Here is a 22,605-nt window from a genome sequence, read left to right as displayed (position 1 = left end):
AAGTTATCACAATGTTTTTGAACCTCATTTCCTTATCTTTAAATTAAATATCACTGGGGCACCTGGGTGGCTCAGTTGGTGAAGCATCTGCCTTCAGCTCAGGTTATGATCCCAGGGTCCTGGCATCGAGCCCCATGTCCAGGTCCCCATTCAGCAGGGAGTCTGCTTCTCCCTCTCCCTCTGCCCTTGCTCCTGCGCTCTCTCTCTCTCTCTCTGTTGCTCTCTCTCACGTGTGCTCTGTCTCTAATAAATAAATAAAATCTTTAAAAATAATAAATAAATAGATTAATTAATTAAATATCATATAGCATGATTCTCATAGGGCTGTTTTGAAATAATGTCAATGCCTGATACAGAGCAGGTGTTATTTCGCTGTTCTCTGCTTTTAGTTCCTACACCAAATTCTCTGATGGTGTTTATACCATTTTCTTTCCTTTTCACAGATTTGGGTTGCTGTTTTGTGTTGCTTTGGCACAAGCCTAATCAACACAGAATGTCTGTCTCTGTTTTCTCGAATTTTCTAGTCACAGTCAGCAGAAATGCAACCATTTTTGTTTGTTTGTTTTTGCTTTATCATTGCTTTTCGTATTTAAAAACCACTGCACCAACTTTGAATGCCATGCTGTCCAAAATGACCATGTCTTTGGCCATCTAGGACATATGTAGGGAAGCTATAAAGAATGCTTCAGAATATTCACTCAGTTCTAAAACTGTGAACTCCTTTGTCGGGAGTTCATTATGCACAGAAGATGCTAAATAGAGCATTCATATTCACAAGGTCTATCAACTAAAAAACGAGGGTTTAACTCAGAAGTCATGGTCACATTACTATTTAAAGTTTTGTCAAATCCAATGTCAAAAATGCTTTGTACAGGTGACTTTTACTGACACTTAATTTTCAGTGTGAATGATAATCAGATGAGCACAACGATAATGTGCTGTGTAAATTCCACCAAATGGAAGTGCAGATTGATTTTCTTGTAATAACACATTTTTTCAGCATTTTGTGAGATAATAAAAGGATAGCTAAGTTATGCTTATATCAATCCCTTCATTTTGGCTTCATGATGTCAAACTGGACACAAGTCACTGAAATTCAGATAGCTGAATAATTCCATTTTAAACCAGATTAGCACTGGGCTCTATTCTGTTCCATTTCCTGATGTGTATTAGGAGGTTTGATATGTGGCTGGATACTTTATCATGCTTAAAATGATAATTTTTCTCTTAAAATCATAATTGCCATAATTCTGTTTTCCCTCAGACCAGGTTTTTCTCCCACTTCTCGCTTCCTTGACCCCTTCCTCAAGTTTCCCATGTTCTTTTATTATTTTTTAAGTTTATTTTTTTTCAGTCATCTCTACACCCAAGGTAGGGCTTGAACTCATGACTCTGAGATCAAGAGTTGCACACTCTTCCAGCTGAGCCAGCTGGGCACCCCCTAAGGTTTCCCACATTCTGTTCTTTCCTTTCTCCCCCTCACAGTCAAAGTTGAACAGGTTTAGTACCAACAATCTTCTCCAATAAGAGCTGAAATATTTCTGGCATCCTGAGATTGTTAGCTCTTGTCCAGCACATTTGCTAAACCAGGAAAGTGAGTGCTTTGTCAGCCAGACTTGGGTGTAAATCTAAGTCTGCTTGTCCGGTGCTGCACTGGACATAACGCTGAATACCCTGGAGCCTTCGCTTTCTCACCTGTCAAATATAATACTAATAAGAACTTTGCTGGGTAGTTGCGAGAAAAATGTCGGTCGGTAACGTGGAGCCCCAGCACAGTGGTTGGCCTCACACTCCTGCCCGAACAGAAAGGGCGATCACTTACTCTTCGGTGCCCCCTCCCAAAGTTCTCTCCATCAGCAATAAAATCAGTTTTCTGGGGTGATGTTTAATGTCCTGAGGGCGTGTGTTTCTCTTTCCTGCCTTACTTGAACTTTTCTTGTTCCTTTTTCACTGAATTCTGCTTGTGATAACTGTATTTCCCATCAATACCTAAGTAGATAGTTTTGCATTCATTTTTCTCCACATGTAGACTTAAGGAAGGCAACCCATGTAAGCATTATCTTTAGTTTTCCAAACCTAGCAAGCATGTGTCATATGTATGGAAAAGTAAAAATAAAAGTGTTAAAAATAATGAGAAGTAAAAATAAAGCTCCTTTCACTGATCAAGAGCAGAAGAATAACGCATAGTAAAGACTTTCTATCATGGCTTAGGAGAATAATCCGTCATGGCTATTGGAATTCTCAGTTTAGGCTTTACAAACCTAAGTTAACTGCATGGATTTATGTAAAAGTGAATGCCTTTGGAGTCCTCTGTAAACTATTTAAGTGACTTAAAATATTTCAGTCACAGTAGTCAAATAAATCTTCAAAAATGCCACAATTTGTTACAGCAAGGTTGTAACAAATAACTAAATGATTCTGATTTTGATTTCCTCTAAATTTGATATTCCTCTAAGTTATTGAGAGGAATTTCTTCTAAATTCCTCTCAATTATCCTCTAAGATGAATCTGATACCAGTGACATTGGTCATTTGGACAGTCTTTTGGTATGTGAACCGTGCCAGGCTATTGGATTGAAGTGTGTAAATTACAGTAGGATTTTTGGATCGGTTTTCTTGCAAACATCCATAATTTGCTTTGCGTGCATGACACAGTTGAAACAATCGCTTGCTAAATTAACAAATCTCTTGTGCGGTGGGATGACTATCCGTTTAAAAGCCACTTTGAAAGGCTATGGCACTTTTTTTTAGACACATTTTGGCTTCTTTCTTGATAAAGTTGTAAATGAGCTCATGAATGACTAGACACAGAATTACAACCTTGTGTTTATGGCTGTAATGTAACAGAGCTGGACAAAACCATTGCCAGACGGGATTGCCAGTCATTGTTCTAAGTATTGTATGCATGTTTTCTGTGATACAATGCTGGTGATCACATTTGACCAAGAAGCTGACTTTAGGGACATTAGTCACTTGAACAAAGGTCCTGGCGCCAGTGGGTGGCATGGCACAGGTGCAGTTGAACCAAGGTCCCTTGTAACTGGAACTGTGTGATCTCTGCCACAACGACCCAGCTGTTCTGCTTCCTCGAGAATCTTGTGTGGGGAGACTAATACAGTTTTCATCCCTTCTGATAAACATTGATCTTACACATTTTGATACTCACTTTCATTAATTTTGCATGTTTTTCCCTAGGTGCACATATTCAGTTTCTGAATTTTTCTACCGAAGCTAATCACGACTACCTTGAAATTCAAAACGGACCCTACCACACGAGCCCTATGATTGGGCAGTTCAGTGGCTCAGACCCCCCTTCCGCCCTGCTCAGCACAACACACGAAACGCTCATCCGCTTCTACAGCGACCATTCCCAGAACCGGCAAGGGTTTAAACTAGCTTACCAAGGTAAGGAATCAACAGAAATCCAGACATACCTCTTCCCCTTAGACTGTATTGAAATATAAACCTCCCTCATTGGTGGAAACTGTGCGGCTGGACCCACTGGTTCTCCGACTCGTCACAGAGCCCATGCTGTCCGTGTGCGCAAGCAGAGGCACGAACAAGGACCACGGTCAGCCAGTCTGTCATCTCAGCCTCACGCTCACGCCTGCCCAGCGGTCACCCCTTCCCGTGGCCGACACCACACTCCTGAGCCACCGGCTCAGCATCACACCCCTTACCGCTTGTCACTGTCCTCTGAGCCACGGGTCCGTCGTGTCCCTTCTGGACTGTGGGGTTGGGGAGTCGGCTCACAGTGGCAGTGGGCCTGGAGCGTCTCTCCTGCCCTGGACCTTGTCTCAGCTCAGAATAATGTCTAAAGGTATTATTCAAGTCATTTCGAATTACGTCAGAAAAACAATCCAGTGCATGAACTTCACCTTTTTTTAAACCATCTAAATATTAGACTTTAAGACAAGTTTGAACCCAGCATTATCAAACCATTTCTGACATAAGAAAAAGTTCAAAATTTTCCTCTCGTACCCAATAATTTGGCCTTTCTTGAATATCATTAAATCAAATGAAGCTGAGAATGTCAACAATAGGGCTTTTCTTTCTTGTTTTTAACATGATTAAATCCTTGCTTTCTTTAATTTCATAGACTGTTTTTGAAATTAAGGGCTTTAATATTTTCTTAGTGAAAGGAGATGGTATTTTATGTTGAAGTTTTAGATGTTGTCACTTAAGTTATTACTTACATATAAAATATATATTTAGATTTCCAAATTTGGGGTCTCTTAAAATATAAAATCCAGGTAGGAGACAAAAAGAGAGGGGAATAAAGCCTGGACCAGTGAAGAATACAACAGCAGGTGTGGCCGAATTCTCTGTGTAGTGTGTCCTTCATTTCTTCCAGGTCTACCTCCTCCCCGTCCCCCTCAGGAAAGTGTCACCTCCTGCTTGAGAGATGCGCACAGATAAACACACACACACACACACACACACACAGGTGCACACCGAGACACAGGTGCACACACATACAGAGGCGCACACACAGAGGTGCACACACATACATAGGTGCATGTACACACAAAGGTGCACACACGGGCACACACAAAGGTGCGCACACAGGTGCACACACACACAGGTGCACACACATACAGAGGCGCACACACAGGCACACACAGAGGTGCACACACAGGTGCACACACATACATGGGTGCAGGCACACACAAAGGTGCACACACACAGGTGCACACAGAGACGCACAAGTACACACACGGGCACACACACAAGTGCACACAGAGACATACAGGTGTACACACACAGATGCACACACACAGGTGCACACAGAGACACACAGATGCACACACATAGGTGCATGCACACACAAAGGTGAGCACACAGGCACACACAGAGGTGCACACACACACAGGTGCACACAGAGACACACGGGTGCACACACATACATAGGTGCATGCACACACAGGTGCACACAGAGACACACAGGTGCACACATACATAGGTGCATGCACACACAAAGGTGCACTCACAGGCACACACAGATGCACACACAGTGGTGCGCACACACACAGGTGCACACAGACACACAGGTGCACACACTTACATAGGTGCATGCACACACAAAGGTTCACACACAGGTGCACACACAAAGGTGCACACACACAGGTGCACACACATACGGGTGCACACACATACAGAGGTGCACACACATGCAGGTGCACACACAGGCCCACAGACGTCTATTTACATATAATTTTTAACATACCTTTGACTCCTGTCTTTCTTCAGCTTCCACTTTCTGGTAGATATTTTTTGAGGCATTATGCACACCAGCTTCCTCAGTTTCTATGTCTCTTCCTGCCTTGTCTTTCCCGTTCTTATTTAGCCTTTGACCCACCATCGTGCCCACACCGTCCTCCACTCCAGCAGCCCTCCATGTTGCTAAATCCCACATGCATGCACCACGTCCTGTGTTCCTTGGTGGCTTTGTGTGCCGTCCCCACTGCTGGTTCAGTGTCCCACTCCCCTGCTCTGAGGGACAGCACCGTCTCTTTGGCTGATCCCACTGGCCCAAGGGCTGCTTCCTTCTTTGCTTTTGGATTCACAACCTCCCATACTCAGTTGGACCCCCTATTTTCATCATTCACTTCCCCCGAGCATCCTCAACACTCCTGGATTCAAAGATGGCAGCAGCGATGAGTAGTAGACAGCCCTGCCGCTAATCTCACCAAGTCAAGTTCCGCGAGTCCCGGAACCAGATGTCTGTCCCGCTGCAGCACCTACCCCGGGCATCACGCCGGCACTCAAACCCTGTGTGTAACACTGAGCACATAATTTTCTTTTCCAGGTCAGCTCATCTTCCAGTCTTCTCCAATTCTCTGAGTAAACAGTGCACATTTTAGCCAGTTGCTTCAGCTATAAACCTGGTGCTGGTCTCGACTCCTTGCCCCCTCTGCTGCCAACATTACCTCCACCATTGTCCTTGCCCCAGCTCTGCAATATCTCTGGGGTCCTGGCAGATCCCTCAGTCAATATCACACACTTCCTCCTAACCACCCTCATCTTTCTCCTAGAAAACCGTCAGACTCTTTAAAGTCTTACCACATTGATTCTCCCTACTTCAGAGGCCAAGGCATCAGCAGCCCTGGTATCTACAATTAAATAAAAAACAACTTTGGACTTAGTAAGGAGACACATTATCTGAAAGGATTATTTATTGCCCTGGGAGAAGAGGTCTATTTCAATAGAAAGAACAATACTCTAACCACAAGACAAGCACAGGTCTCCAGGGTTAGGGAAAAGACATTTTCCTCTCTACAGATGAGGGACAAGCCTATGGGCACTGGGTATGGGGAAGCTGGAGAGGCCATGATGGGTGGTGGGCCAGAGAAGGTCTTACCTGGAGGCCGACTTGCTCACGGGGACACTGGCTGCTGGCTCAGGCTGGGGGCGCCAAGGGACTGGGACCAGGTGGAGGGGGAGACCAGTGTTGGGTTAGCATGCGTTTTGTTCTGACCCATCAGTGGGAAAACGCAGTTCAGCTAACCATTTCTGAGACAAAGAATGAGATTTATGTCTCGTCAGGTCATAGGCAAACAAAGGTGCTCCTGAGTCTTATCTAAGCAGTAGGGTAGGGGAAGGTCATGGAATGGAGGCATTTCTGGGCACAGAAAAGAGTATGAGTGTGTGTGTGTGTGTGTGTGTGTGTGTGTGTGTGTGTGTGTGTTGGGGTTTTCCCTCTCCTTTCCTGGTGAGAAGGCTTTTGCAGGTGTCTGAGAGAGAGAGATGTGCATTTCACCTCGACACACCTTCCCTTTGTTATGCCCCCTTTATCTGTCTGTATAGCTGAATTGAAAACTTGAACAGTATTTACTATGAATTCCATGCTTCTCTTTCCTATTTTTATACATCTGATTTCTACCCTTTCCCTATTTCTATTGAAGTATATTTTGTTGAAGTATGAACATTTCATTCATGATCATAATTTTAAACTTCGTTATTATATGGTGCCCTCCATTGTTCAATTGGCATGATCTTAATGTATGAGTCAATAAGAAAAATATACATAATCACATTTCTTCCATAAGCTGCCAATTAAGTGATTTATCTCAGTTGATTTCAAGAACTTTCAAAAAGTCTTCTCCATTTTGAATATTTTTAATACTGTATTCAAAATTTAACTTTTGTTTCCTTAGTGACCTCCAAAAATCAAATACAAATTCCCATGAATTTACGTGGAGGTTTTGGAACTATACTTTGGTATAGTTTTGAAACTACATTTTATCTTACATAACTCTAACCTCTATAGGTCAATTTTTTTTTGTTTTATTTCTCTTGATATTTTCCAGGTAGGGTTATTAAGGCTGTATCTACACAATTCTAAAGCTATCAATTACTTAAATCCAAAAAGAATGGTCTAAAATAAACACACACACACACAGAGTCTAAATAGGGATTATCTAGATAAGAGGTCATAAATTGTTGCAGTTAGCTGGCAAAATATTTTTTAAAATTTAAATTTTAAATATTTAGATTTAAATTTCATACAATTTGTGAAATATCCATAGATCCGCTTTCCTTTATCTTGCAGTGTCAGAATCTGCAAACATTTTGTCATTGTTCACATGGAGGGACAGTCCCCTCAAGTGTCATAGTGATGGCCCCTTGCAGAGTAGCAAGGCATTGGCTTCAAAAGTTTCCTTTAGTCCCTGCAAGCTTTGATCATTGTTGTTGTCTGTGTGGCCTTTAAACATTTTATTTGGTGAATTCTCATATCAGCCGAACATCTGGTTGGCTGAGCAAATGTTTTATTTACTTGATGCCTGACTCTGTTTATCCAAGTTAAAAATAAATAAATAAATAATTCCTAAGCAATATATTTTTTATTGTAGGCAAGTAATTTCCTATAAATGAGAGCTGTAAAAGTAAATTAAATAAAAAGATTGGGAACATGAATTTGAGGTGTTCCAATGGTATCATATCTGACAGGGATGACAGTTAGATAGTTCATCAGTGTTTGTCATCTTATAAAATTTATAAATGGGCAAAATGACACAGTTCTGACTTGTATGTCACATCAAAATTCCTAGGTCCTACTTGAGATTTATAAGTTAAGCTTATAATTAATAACTCATAAGAAGATGCATGAGTCATGCAGATAAGTCTTGTCATTCTCAGTGGTGTCTATGTCGTACCCCTTATTCTTAAGCCTTGTCATTTATTTATGGCCATATAAAGGTCAAAAATGTTACTGTGGTTGTAGCTGTCCAGAAGTTAAATGACTTATACAGAACTTGAGAAATGGAAGGTGAAGAGCCGTGTTGAATAAAATTGAGCTTGTGTACCCTATTTCTAAGTCAAAGATTGAAAAACGAAGGGCAGCATGAAGATCTTTATCAGTTCTTTAGATATTGGAAAATTTAATGGATATCAGAAAAATGACTACATGATCCCATTGGCGGTCACATTACACACCTATAATTTAAACACGTTTAAATTTTTTATTAAATTAAATTTTTAAATTTAAATACCATAGTGCTTGGGATTGATAGATGTGAATAATAGTTATTCTCCTAGATCCAAACAAATGATTCCCCTATGGAAGATAAAATTCAGTGGGTTCCTTTACTTTTATAATACTGGTATGGGCTTATAGGTACTTAGATTTTCACAATGTTTGTGACATTTGGGGCCATTAAGTATTTTAGTGACTCTCTTTTCCTTTTGGTTTTTGTAAGTCAACATTTGGAGAAGTTAAGTATTCCTCTCTCTGTCTCTCTTTCTTACATTATAATGTAATAATGTCATGCCAGAAAAGAACTTACAGGTAATTTTAATTACTTTAGCTATAGGAAGTAAAAATGCCTTCTTTCTTCAAAGATCCACTCTTTCTCATTTTCCTTTTGCTCTATGTACTAAGCACATTTATTTTTTTAAAGGGATAAGCTAAATCTTCTTACTCATTTATTCAATCATAAAACTGTTGAATTTGAGTGAATTGAATCTATGAGAAAAGAGGCATTCATTTGTAGATACAGATTTTTCCCCTTTAGGAGCAAAAGCAATCAAACTGCCTATATGTGCAATGAGCAACAGAAGGATACCTTCTAGCTGATTGTATGAGCACACCAACTGTTCCTTATCGACACAACCACACTTTTCTGCATGAAATTCATGTGCCTCTAAAACTGAGTTGCTCTTTTTGCTTTCACCATGATATTCTGAGCCACCATGGGTTAATGAGAAGAGCGAGGTTGGGGGTCTACTTTATCCTTTTCACCCATCTGCATAAGTGAATCAAGTTCTCAACAGGCAGCTCTTTATATGGAAGACTATCTCACATAAAAATGTTGAAAACAGTGGACAACTAGTAGCTGTATCAATTCTCATCCCTCTCGGGCATCCTAGTTTAAGATAGAGAAAGCACTGACGGTGGTAGTCCATTTTATAAGCTGACCCACTTTTTCCCTGCAGACCATACGGATTTGCTTTTCCTTTTATGGGTTGGCCTAAAGTAGAGGTAACAATCTCAATCAGCTTCTCCCTTAAGAGACTCATCCCTCTACACCAAAAACACACCTGGACAGTACATGTCAGCTATGTCTCCTAGGTGACAGCCCCTTCAGATGCCCACATCCCAGCTGAGAATTGCTGTGTGCTCCCTAGTCAGTCCTTCCCAAGCTTCTGATGCAGGGGAGGAAGTGGATTCTCAGTGTAGTGTGTTGCCTGAGAATCCAACAGTTCCTTTGGATTAAAATCAGACTTTCTCCACAATGTAAAGGTCATCATGAAAAAAGTCTACTGAGGACTCCTCCTTGGTTGCTCAAAGCACAAGACACAATTACAGTCACAACTGGGAGCAAGCAACTTGGCTAACCATCTCCCAGCCGAGGCTTTGGGCTGCCCAAAAACCATGGGATTGTCTGCAACCTTAGCAACAGTGTAGGTTGGCTTCGTTGGTGGCTATTAGGATCAAGAAGTTTGCATAACCAATAAAGAACATTGGGGTGGATAATCTAACTTAACTGTGAGAACCAGGATCATTACCTTATTACAAAGCAAGAGAGATCTGCCATTCTAGCCATCATAACAGCCAATCTGGGAAACAGGGAGTTTATATACGGGTGCACTTCAGAAAATCTGTGGATTACCAGATGTGGCTTAATGCTCCTGGGCCCCCAGCTTGATTTTATCATGGAGAGGGAAGTCAAGCACCTGAGGGAGGCTTCAAAGCCATATTCAGTGTAGACATGGATTCATCTGCAACCTCTCCTCCTGTAACAAGGCTGTGAGTAAACATGCGTAAGTTTGTGTGTTAAATGCTATTTCACGTGACGATTCATTAGGAATCTCTATCAACTGTTACCTTGTTTATAACATATTGTGATAACTGATTCTTGTGTTGATACCCTAGAGGCACTACTGAAACAGGAATGGAATCTTTCAATGAGGAGGATGCTATGTTGAACACAGTTTTGTTTGATTCTTCTCACATGGAAACCGCCCTCCATATATATATATATTTACATATATATATGAGTTTTTATTAGCAGTTGTATGTGAAATATTAGAAGACTCATTTCTCCAACAGAGTTTATTATATTTCAAGCAAAACAAGAATGAGAACAAACTGCTGATTTTATTCTAGAAGAGTATAATAAAGAAGGAAATTGGTTGATAGTTGAAACACAGTATGGGGTTCTGTTCTTTTTTGAACAGTCTATAAAGTAAATTTAGACTCAAATAAAAAGATTACAAGGAGGCATACCATGCACTGTGGATATTTGCTAAGCCATTTGGCCCTGGATTTCAGGAAAAGGCTGTTTGCAAGGATTTCAATGTTGGGTGGCCCTTGGGAGAGGTGGGCAGCCTTGCTGTGTGTTTGCCAGGTTGGCCCAGGAAGGGGCACAATAAGGGGAGAGAGAAAGGGAATGTGTGTGCACGTGTATGGGGTGCTTGTGTGCGTGTGTATGTGTGCGTGTGCATGCATGTGTGTGTGGTTTGTGCACGTGTGGTGTGTGCATCTGTGTGTGTGTGTGTGTTCATGCATATGTAGTAGAAAGAGAGACACACACACACTGATTCTCCTTGGCTTTCTGTTCTCACGGTCCCTATCTTTATATGCATTGCAGTTTTCTAAGCTTCTAGTTTTCGAATAGAAGTTGATATTATAAAAGCAATTGATAATGACAAACAGGCCACTAGGCCGTGAGGTATTTTCCTTCAAGACATATTTTTTTCCATACAGGTTTGAATACTCTTTTCTTTTAGACAACTATAGATTTGTTCCCTTGAAGTCTGGTACTTTGTAGGAGATTTTAACAGTCAAATACTGTACTTACAAGATGAAGAAAAACAAAATTGGAGAACATCTTTGTAGACTGTGCAGTTATTGTCTTGATGATAGATTGCTAATTCCAAAATTGTGAGTTAAAAGCACTTTTTCTTTTGCAAATGGTTATTAGAGCTTTGAATTTCAATAATAATTGTGATTATGGTGCTTATTGATCTGGAAGAAATCCTTAAATAGGTCATTTCTCCTTCTCATTGTCTTAGAAATTCCATGTTATAATGTGGCTTCACCAAAAAGCAGCCCCAGAAAACTCATTATATTATTGGTAAATTTTTGATATTTATAGATGAAAGTTTTTCTCCATACGGAGTCCTAAATGTTACATCATAGCAGTGAGTTAAGAATCCTCCAGTAACGTTTTTCCTCTTAGTATCCATATATCATGCGTGTGATTCCCTACTAATAATCAAGTGTGCTACAAATAAAATGGAATAAATTTATGTTTAGCACATTGCAGTTTATAAAGTCTGCTTGCATGAATCACGCTATGTGATCTCCACTCCGATCTTGTCGAGCAGACAGCATTCCTCCTGCACTAGTACAGTGGACACCAGAGGGCAGGCGTGGGGCAGGTGGGGGTTCCTGCACGGCCCCCTGGGGGTCTTTGTCTCCCTCCAGGTTCTTCCTGGTTCTTCCCCCTGGGGAAGCCAGTGCCAGGAATTATCTCAAGCTGCTGAAAAACCTTTGCATTGATGCATCTTCTGATTTCTGCTTCCTGCTTGCAATCCCTCTTTAGCTGTTTATCTGACTCTTGTCCAGAGACATACAATTGCAAATATCAAAATAAGTAAGGAAGTGAAATTAAGGATTTTTTTAATCTGCTAACTGCAGTGAGGGTTTAACCATCTGTTAAAATTTAAAAAATTATCTCACAATTTGGGAACTTGCAAAGACACTGTGTGCCAACTGCTGTATCTTTATTATATTGAAAATGTAAATATGATTTATTGCATAAACTATATCTTATTAAAAAGATTGTACTGATAGTAATTGCTAGTGCAGTGCTTCTACAGAACTTTTTTTTAAATAAGAAAATGGAATGGATTTTTTAAATTTTATTTGTAATGAACAATTAATTAAAAAAATCAAAACATAACAACCACATTATTTCTTAGTCAATAACACTTAGAATGGAGTGCTAGTATAATTCTCTTTTAAATTAGAAGGAAATTAGGTCCACACTCGCCTGACATTCTTTATTGAGAATTTTATTATCATTTGTTTTACTTTTTTATAAAAGTCAATTCACACTATCTACTTTTCTTCCAGGGTAAACACCATCAGATAGATTGTTGGTATGTGGTTTACTACTTCTAAAGCACACAGTTAGCTACTTATTAATTGGAAGTTGTTATAATTCTGTTACTACTAATAATTACTGTTTTACTTAGGATGGTAAGTGGCAACTTGGAGAAGATACGTTTCAAAACTTAATGAAAACTTTGGTCTTAAGAAACTGTATGTAATCATAGCCTTCTGAATTCCAGACTAACTTAACTTCCTATAGTTGAGCTTGATTCTGTCTGTTTCAGCCTATGAACTACAGAACTGCCCGGACCCACCTCCTTTTCAGAATGGTTATATGATCAACTCGGACTACAGTGTGGGACAATCCATTTCTTTCGAGTGTTACCCTGGGTACATTTTAATCGGCCACCCAGTCCTTACCTGTCAGCACGGGATCAACAGAAATTGGAATTATCCCTTTCCAAGATGTGACGGTAGGCTACTCGTTCTTGGCAACAATATAATTTTTCATGTATATAGTAGTGCATTAATTATTAAATGGACATATTAAAAAATCCATTCATTTATTCAACAGATATTTATTAGGAATCTGTTATGTTAAACTCATTCTACTTATTATTTCAGGAATATATCATATGCCAGTAAGTTAAAAATATGAATAAATAGGCTTTGCCCTCAAGGAAATTGTAAAGAAAACAAAATAATAAACACAAATATGTATAACACAAACCAGACACAAGCAGAGTGTTTTGATGAATTGCATGAAGGATGGTGTTTGCTTGGGAAGTGACCAGGGAAATCTTTATGATGGTAGTAGTATTTAGAATTACAGTCATTCCACCAAATTACGGGATTAGTGGAGGAAAGGATGCTTATTAATTTTACCCTGGATTTATTTATTTATTTTTTTATTGTTTAACTTTTACAATAATCATATATTGCTTTTGTATTTTAGCAAACTGATTTTATTTTTGTAGTGGGCCTTGAAGTATATATACTATTTTGCTATTCAGAGATGGAATATCCAGGGTAGAAAAAATAGTGTAAACAAAGACAGGGTGTAGAAATGGTCTTAGGAAAAAAATAAAGTAGTGCAGTTCAATGATGCATGATGATCAGTGTTTCTCGGGAGATGTGGGAATGAGGTGGTGATGGAGGGAAATCTGGATTCATCAAATATCCCTAGTCTGAGCAGGAATCACTTCTTTGAAGCTTCTCTATGACTACCTGATTTTTTTGATGATTTCGAAATTTTTGTAATATCAAATTGAAATTAATAGATCAAGTACTTATGAGGAAAGCATATGAAACAGAAAAGTTCCTGTAACCCTAATATTAGAACTTTATAAATACAGCAACCTTTGAGTGAAAAGATAATGAAATTATCAACTCTGTGGTCCTTTGAAATGCTAAATATTTATATACCACCAGGCAAAAGGGAAAGGCAACTAGCTGTGTTTGGATTTCTTCTGAAAAAGTAAAAACAGAACAAAACAAAACCAAACCACTGGTGGACTTTTTAAATTATATTTTTCGCCTGTATTTTTCCATTCTATATTATTGTAAAAAAACTATAAAAAAAAAACTTCGGCTGTATTTTTTAATTCCTTGTCTTAAAAAAGGAAATAAAAATTAAATTAATCTAGTCTAATGCAAATTTAATAACATGTAAAACAGCATTTTTAAAATTACTTTATAAAACTAAGTATAGCAGTAGCATATCTGGTGCTTTTTATTAAAACACCTAAAAAACATTTTTTTATTACTCTCCATTTAAAAATTCATTTATCTGCATATCTATAAGATACTTTGAATTGTCATGATTAAACCCTTTTCTTATTTGTAATTTTCACCTGAGTTCTTTGAATTCATATGCACATGGGAGACTCCTTGGCTTGATATTAAAAAGTAGAGTTAAATATTTAAAAAGGCTTCATCTTTTTTTCAAGCTCTGTTTTCAAATATAGAAGTAACTGCTGGCTTAGAATTATTTTGTGAGCATGAAAGTAACAAAATATATTGTTTGTGATGTAGCTCAAAGGGGATGCCACCTTTTATAATTACACCATAATCTCTCATACTACTCAGAGTTGGCCAAACTGAAGCTAAATTCCTCCAGACACCAGCTGAAAGTATGAGAATAGCCCCCAAACCACCCTGAGGTTGGATGATTCACTAAGAGGACTCACAGAACTCACTAAGCTATTGCACTCTGGTTGTGGTTTATAACAAGGAAAGGACACATGAAAATCATGGGAAAAGATGCCTAGGTTACAGTCTAGGAGGATGCATCACTCTCAGAGAACTAAAGGGCGACAATATCCCCAGAATATCGCCAACCTGAGAAGTTCACTGGGTCTTAATGCCCAGAGGTTTTAACTGGCGCTCTGTTAGGTAGGTTTAACTGCTTGATGGATTGCCTGGTGGTTGATGTCAGCTTCCAGACCAACTGATATCCTGTAACTCAAAGGCCCCACCTTAAATTCCATGGCTGGTCTTTCTGGCATAGTCAGCCCCATCCTAAAACTATGAGGTATGGCCAGCACCCACATGAAACAAAGATACTCATATCAGGTATGTCCTTAAACCCCCTCCCACCCCCTCCAGAATAGAGGGCTAGACCTCTCTATAGACAAGGTCAAATTCTTTTTACACAAGTATTTTTACCGTTATATCTCTCTTCATATCTATAGTGTCATAGACAAAATAAAAAACCAAAACATAAAATTCAAATAAAATTATATCATAAAATGAACTTTCTAGGCACCATCCAATGTGTGTTTAATATCCTTTCCATATTGGATTAAACTCAAGAAAAAAATAAGCAGAGGGTATTATTGTATAACAAAAGTTATTTTATCTGTGAAAGGTTGTATTCCCAAAAAGATATATATATATATTTTTAAAAAGTCTTTGCTGATAATGGTGGGCTGTTGAGATGTCCATTAGTGTCCACTTATACTATGGTTAAGCTCCTCTCAAGACACCAGCAAACTCTGCTGATTATCCAGGATGCTCACCTGAAATGTATTTTATTAATTCAGCATGGTTTTTCAGTTCAGAGTTATTCTTGGTGTGTAGAACAAACCTACTGAAAAGCAATCTTCAAAGGTCCAACCCGGTTAACTTCAGAAGAATATCAGAATAGATCAGAGATACTTGGGGGAAAAACAAAAACAAAAACATAGCTACTTTGAACAACTTCTGGTATCTTTAGTAAAAATCGAACAATTTAGACAATTAAGGTTCAAGAATTCTAAATCTTAAGGCATCAATCTTCACAAGCATATATTAAACCAATTTCTGTGTACATGCTGACAGTATTAGTATGTTTATTGTATAAGGATTTATTATGTAAAGTTAGTGTATTCTAAATTCATCTGAAAAATATCTGGACTAAAAGTATGGTACCTGTTAAGAGAAAAAAGAAAAAATAGGTCTCAAATGACTTGAGAAATTCAAGACATTATTTTTGCCAGTAACATAATTATATAGAAGGCTCAGTTTAAAAAATTTGGGTTATAATTGTTAAAATAAGGTTAAAAGGACTTGTTTATTAGTTTACTAAATGTAATCTGATAATTAAATATGCATCTCTACTTACAAATACAGTTTAAAATTTTTAGATTTTTTGTTGACCTAATCTTTTATCACTGAAATATTTATGTAGATATACTTTGTTAACTTAACTAAGTTAAGCACTGCCCTAATGTTCCTCAACTTAAAATGCAGTAATATTTGTGGTGGGGAACTATGTGGATAGAGGTAATTATTAGATAATATGTTGCAATTAATGTGTTAGCATCTTCTTTTAGATTGACAGATTTTTGTAAGCAGAACACTATTTGATTACATAATTGACAGGAGAAATCCAACCAGCCAAAGAATATGTTATTATATACATAATTTTTAAAATTAAGGTTTAACAAGTTGATTGATGAATACAGAAAATAATCTCTCCCAATAGTTTAGAATAAAAATGACATCCAAAAATTACAACTCTTTTTACTTATATTTATAAATATTTATAGTAGTTATATAATATTATGTTATATATGATTTATGTTATTTATATAAACATAATATTTATGTTATAAAAATTATTTTAAATATTTCCATTATCAAACAGTCCCTAAGATAGAGTGCACTATGTTTCTCTAACTTAAAACCATCTTAAGGAAACCAGAGTAATTGAAGGAAAAAAAAAATAGGTCTAAAACACCTATAGTGCTCCACATATTCGGTGAGATCAGGCATTCAGTTCCTGGTTACATTAATAGTCAAGAGTTTAAAATTCATAAATATCCATGCCAAATGTAGGTGTTGGTTGTTTAGTACCGTAGACTATTTCTTTACTCTCCTTTTAAAAGTTAGGCAGAAATCTTAATATAATCCTGGAGAAAACCATCTATAAATTATCTATAACTGTCCTAGTGGATATTTAGGGTTTTTAAAATTTAATTTCTGATTGAAATCAGTTAAGCTCTTTCTATCCATCTCAATTCAGAGACAGTCACTTTGTACATGTTTAAATGGAGAAAAATCACAATAAGGACATGTGTGGGCGCTCCTTGATTTTTCCAAGTCTAGCCCCAGGTAGAATGAAGTGACAGTGAGTCTCTACCTCCCTGTGCTGATGTCCACCATGCCCACCAGCTCATCTTCCAGTATCTTCTGGCTCTGGCTTCACATGAGCAGGAATTGGTGAGATACACCCATCACTTTTTGTATGAGCCACCTAAAAGTTTCATGTTCTCAAACAACGGTGAAGTCAATAGAATCCACAGTGATACTTTTAGGTAGTGGTACCACGTGGAGTGGGGTGGGAAGTGAGGATGGGGAGGAAGGCTTTTTACATATAAATAGGCACTGAATAAACTTCACATTGAATGAGACTCTATGGTAAGACAGCACCTCCATCATATTCAGTGTAGCTATTGCTGGCTCTAGAATTTGATGGAAGTGGACAACTTAATTATCTTCACGTATGTATTTTTCTCTGGAGAAACACTACAGAAATAACCTGAGAACTTTTTTCATTAATTGTGCTTCACACAGCAGTCCTTTCTCACAACCTATTCTTAACATGCATCCGTGTAAAGTTACAGACAACATTCACTCTGACCCTCCCGGCCACCAGTGGGTGCCTTTTTCCTACAACAGCAATTCTGCGACACTGCCGGATAGCCTCCATGAGGAGAGCTTCTGATCCCACAGGTGAAACTCCCAGTCTCACAAGGCTGCCCCTGACCTAATTCGGATGCCAATCCCAAGTCCAGATTGTCACCTGTGCTCCTCATTGACTGGCTATAAAGCAGAAGTCTCCATGACTCCCTCCTCCTACTGGATGAATTTACTAGAGCAACTCACAGAACCCAGGAAAACATTTTACTTACAAGATTACAGAGGATATAACTCAGGAACAGTCAGATGGAAAAAATGCAGAGGGCAAGGTGTGTTGAAAGGTGAGCAGAGGGTCGTATTCTCTCCAAGTGAACCATCCTCCCGGCTCCTCAAGCATTCACCAACCCAGAAGTTCTCCAGACCCCATCCTTTGGGGTTTTTATGGAGTCTTCATTACAGAGGCATGATGATTAAATCTCTGGCCAGTGGTGATTAACTTGACCTCCAGCTCCTCCCATTCCCTGGAGGTTAGGGATGGGGCTGAAATTTCCAATCCTCGATTACTTGTTTGGTTCCCCTGGCAACCAGCCCCATCCTCGGATGCTTTCCTAGTCACCTTATTAAGGTAAGCTCAGGTGTGGTTGAAAGGGTCTTGTTATGAATAATAAAGGATACCTTTATCTCTTTTATCACTTAGCTTTTATCCAAGGTTTCCCGAACCCTGTGCCAAGAACAGGGAGGAACACCGAATATGTATTTCTTATTATAAATCACAATATCACAGTGTACATTCACAGATATATGAATGACTATGTGTCTTTTGACTCTTTGGCTCCCTGAAGTGGAGGAGGGTCTGACACCCATGTCCCTTCCGATTGTGAAGTGTAGTGCACAGTACGCTGATGGGCTCTCTCCTGTCCAGCTGGTGGCCTTCCTTGTCCTGCTGTGACCAGGCTCCCAGGCAGACAGTGAGGAGCTGCGTGGTGCCCGCTCGGCTGTGGTGCACGGATCATCCTGCGACTAGATGCCCCTCAGAGCAGCTTCAGGATTGATCTCCACCTCAGGATCCACGTCATGCTGAGTTAGATCCCACATCCACAGGCTCTGTGGACTTCAAGTGACATTCCCCCCAGACATGGAAACCTAAATATGCCTGTGGGGCCACAGCAATGAGGGAAAAGCCTTCTCTGGGATCGCAGACAGGTCAGGGGATGTGGTGAAGGAAACTTTCTCTCATTTTTCTTAGGATCCTCTTTTCTCCTCTCTAGACGACACAGCAACATTTGCCTTGAAGAATTTTATGTGCATTCATGGAATGTTATTAGCTTGTGTTTGTTCTTTCCCTCACTGTACTTACGCAAGTTGACTTTTATACTCACTTAGCATTTGCTTGGTACCTTTCTCATCACTACACAGTAAGATCCAAAGGTCTCTGTGGTTCTCTGCTCTGTCCCCCACTCTAACCCCACATGTCCTGGTCCATGATAGACTCTCAGTAAATACTCCTTGAATAAGTAAATGGTGGACTTGTTATTTGAATATCATACATAAATCATGGCAAGGATTGCCATGCTTACTGTCCTAGAGATGTTAAGTAACATAAAGAACACCAGAAGCCAGCAATCTGTCCTCGCAAGAAAATCACCATATTGTTTCTTTTGCCCTTGAAGAGATGGGTACCATCTTTTTGTTTGTTTTGTTGTGTTTTTTTCACCACTGGGAAGGGTGCTCCTATATATAATGTGGTCATACAATTATAAGATTCAACTCGAAAGGTCAAAATGCACAAGGGAAGTCTTGGGGATTATAGATTATAAGTCAATAGCAAATGAATAACCTCAAGTCCACATAAGATGTGTCAGCCCACTTGCTTCACTACATTCATTACGAAAATATTTTGTGGTGACTGTCTTACTCATTTTTAATTCATCAATTATTTATTGTCTCTTATTTATTGTGATACGAGCTAGGCACTGGGGATTCATGAAAGTGGGTTGTGGGTAGAGGTGAAAAGGAGCACCGTCACTGACTTCTAGCCACTGACCATCTAATGGTGAGAATAGCTGGCAGCCAATTATAACCATGAGACAGGTGAACAAATGTGGCCATCCAGAGCCAAGCCGCCTTCAAGGGGGAAGTAACATTTGAGTTGAGTTTTGAAGAAAGGATCAGCTCACCCTGGCAGCAGAGTAGGAGAAAAGCCTTTGAACTTTTCAAGCAGAGTGAATATTTGCATGAACTTTGGAGGTGAGAGAAAGTATGACATCTTCCGGACATACAAGTAGCTCAGTGACTGCCGCCTAGATCATGGCCCCATTTTACAGATTATAGTTGTCCCTGTGCTTTGCTCTGCTAGTTCACAAAGCAAAGTTTGGCAGCCTCCAAACCCCACTTATCAATACTCATGACATAACATTTCTAAAATGTTCTCCACGGCCCCTTCTTCTAATGACTCTATCCAAAACCTGGCCTGGGTTCAATCTATTTTACACTGGAACATTCTCTACCTCCTTTGAAATACGTATGCATCTATATGATCAACACAGCAGCGTACCATATACTGCCTTGTAGCATGTCGTCGCTCACTATTTTGTATTCAGACGTTTGTTTCCCTTGTTTTACAATGTAGTTTGGCCTGTTTTCTCCACCTAAACTCGACACCTTTCATGACAAGTCTTTGAAAGCTCCAAAAGATTCATGCTAGTAGCAGGCACTCAGACCACCTCTATGGGATTTTGGTTGATTAAAAAGCCCAGTCATTTATGACTTTGATGTGTCGTCCCACTCTCTGAGTGTAATAATGCATCTCAGATTATTCTGCTAATATATAGTCTCTTCATTTTTCCGTAGATAAGACAAAATAATTGCCATGGCAACAGAGAATGCCAGTTCATTAAGTAAAATAAACACAGGCTGATTAGGGATTGTGAGTCTTTGCAGAGTTGAAAGCTGTTGAGACGAGGAAGTGCTTCAAGAAAACACCACATATATAATTTTATCTCATTTCTTCAGGTATAGATCTGCCAAGAATTGATAATATTTTTGTTTTAGGCAAAAAGACTTGGATGCTACTCTTTCAGGCAGTTTAAATAGGTTTTAGAAATCTCACATAAAACAACAAGAAAATTTCCATGATATATATGCATAATTACCACATAATCCTTCATGTCACAGCATGCAATGGATTATCAGCTTGGTCACATAAAATAGTAACTGGGTGACTGAGTAAGGGCCTTTTTTTTTTATGGGAATGACTTTATCTTGAAGGGATTTTGAGTGGAGAATATATTAAATTGAACTTAGATAACTTAGTTTAGAAGTATAATTCTTCTAAGGTTTTAAGACTTTAGAGGAATTACTTTGACAAAGTAGTAACTGAGAAATATTTCACAATTATTTCTCATAAGGAAAATTTTGGCAAAGGGACTTTAGAGACTTAGAAATACTTAACTGTGTCTTTTCCAAAGTTGACTGTATAGGGCTTAATTTTCTTTGCTTCCTTTTTAGCTCCTTGTGGATATAATGTAACATCTCAGAATGGTACCATTTATTCCCCTGGATTTCCAGACGAGTACCCAATTTTGAAGGACTGCATTTGGCTTATCACCGTCCCTCCTGGCCATGGGGTCTACATCAACTTCACCTTGCTACAGACGGAAGCTGTGAATGATTACATTGCTGTTTGGTAGGAGACCCTTTCCATATAGACTGATCTGTGATTGTGCTACACCATTCTTGCAACCACTGACATGGGGCTTTTATGTCAGATTACATATTAAGAAGTGACATTTTTAGGTAGATATTGGAAAGGAAATTTTCCAATGAAATCCAGCAGTATAGAGAATAAACGTCATGTGACATGTTTGAGATTTGTTACGTGGTAGACAAATTTGGGACTACTCTGAAGGCAGATTATCACAACATTATTGTATTTTACATTTTTAAGTGTGATTTTTCTTTTTTTTCTAAAATAAAAGTTGGTCAGGAATCTTTGCCAAGATAAGAATTCGGTGCTTCTGGAAATTTTGAAGAGATAATTACACACAGCCCTCCTGCCATCCTTTGGAAATGTGGCAGGACTGCCCTTCCATATGATGTGTAGGAAGTAATACTGAGCCAGCAATCAGGGCTCGGGATTTGGGTTCTGGTTCTCTTTCCAATGAGTCATGTGGCCTTGGGTAAGTTACTCATGTGATCCTTGGCTACATTTTCATGTCTATGGGAATGACTATCCTACCTTTGCTTTTGGAAGTGAGAGGTTATAGGGGACACAGAGATTGACAAGTCCTCTGTGATACTATGTTGCGAGAAGGAGGGAGGACCGATGGGGTGTGAGGAGGTGAAAAGGTGAGGAGCCTTAACCCAGGCTTGAAGAGCAGGATGTGCAGCCAGCATAAACTGCCATGAAAACTATGGACTAATGGCAGGTAACCATGCGGTATGCATGTGTGTGTATATTGGGAAGTTGGTGTAGAAAGTTGGTGTAAAGTTTAAGGGTCATTCTGGGTACTGGAAAGCCTGCAAAGCAAGGGGACAGGGTGATTTCAGGGTATTGGAAGATGTCAGGAATGGGTCTTATGGGAGTCCAGGTGAGCGGGACAGAGAATACAGGAGCTTATAAATCGTGTGAAAGATCCCAGGTTTAGTTCTAAGAGCAATTAGGATTTGCCAGGGTTTCAGGAAGGGAATCACCTTAGCTGAAGAATTCCCAGTCTCATTTTTGTGGGAAATGTATCAAGTGAGGGCAAGAAAGGAGGCTGGTTTTGAGGCTGTAGAAATAACTCTTGGAGGGAGGAGATAATGGCCGAACCAACGGCTGAGGGAATGAGGAGGAATGGGGAACTTGAAATATTAAATTGATCCTGAAGCTGCTCTTTCAAAAGCAAGGCAAAACAAAAACCACAACATTGTACTATCGGC

General features: G+C 39.2%; 1 protein-coding gene across 2 annotated transcripts in view; it reads left to right on the top strand.

Moving 5' to 3' along the window:
* The window catches only part of CSMD1 (CUB and Sushi multiple domains 1), a 2,052,675-nt gene that overhangs the window by 1,864,816 nt on the left and 165,254 nt on the right, over positions 1-22,605 (top strand). For both annotated transcript variants that reach the window (XM_073902260.1, XM_073902259.1), the window contains 3 exons: positions 3,195-3,404; positions 12,846-13,034; positions 21,193-21,370. In XM_073902260.1, the coding sequence (XP_073758361.1) occupies positions 3,195-3,404; positions 12,846-13,034; positions 21,193-21,370 (577 nt within the window). The remainder of the gene's footprint in view (positions 1-3,194; positions 3,405-12,845; positions 13,035-21,192; positions 21,371-22,605) is intronic.

This window comes from Callorhinus ursinus, unplaced genomic scaffold, assembly GCF_003265705.2.
Source record: "Callorhinus ursinus isolate GAN/ISIS: 27379988/994484 unplaced genomic scaffold, GSC_fseal_2.0 scaffold17, whole genome shotgun sequence".
Classification (NCBI taxonomy): domain Eukaryota; kingdom Metazoa; phylum Chordata; class Mammalia; order Carnivora; family Otariidae; genus Callorhinus; species Callorhinus ursinus.
The sequence above is the reverse complement of the archived record's forward strand: the minus strand, read 5'-3'. Positions and strand labels throughout refer to the sequence as shown.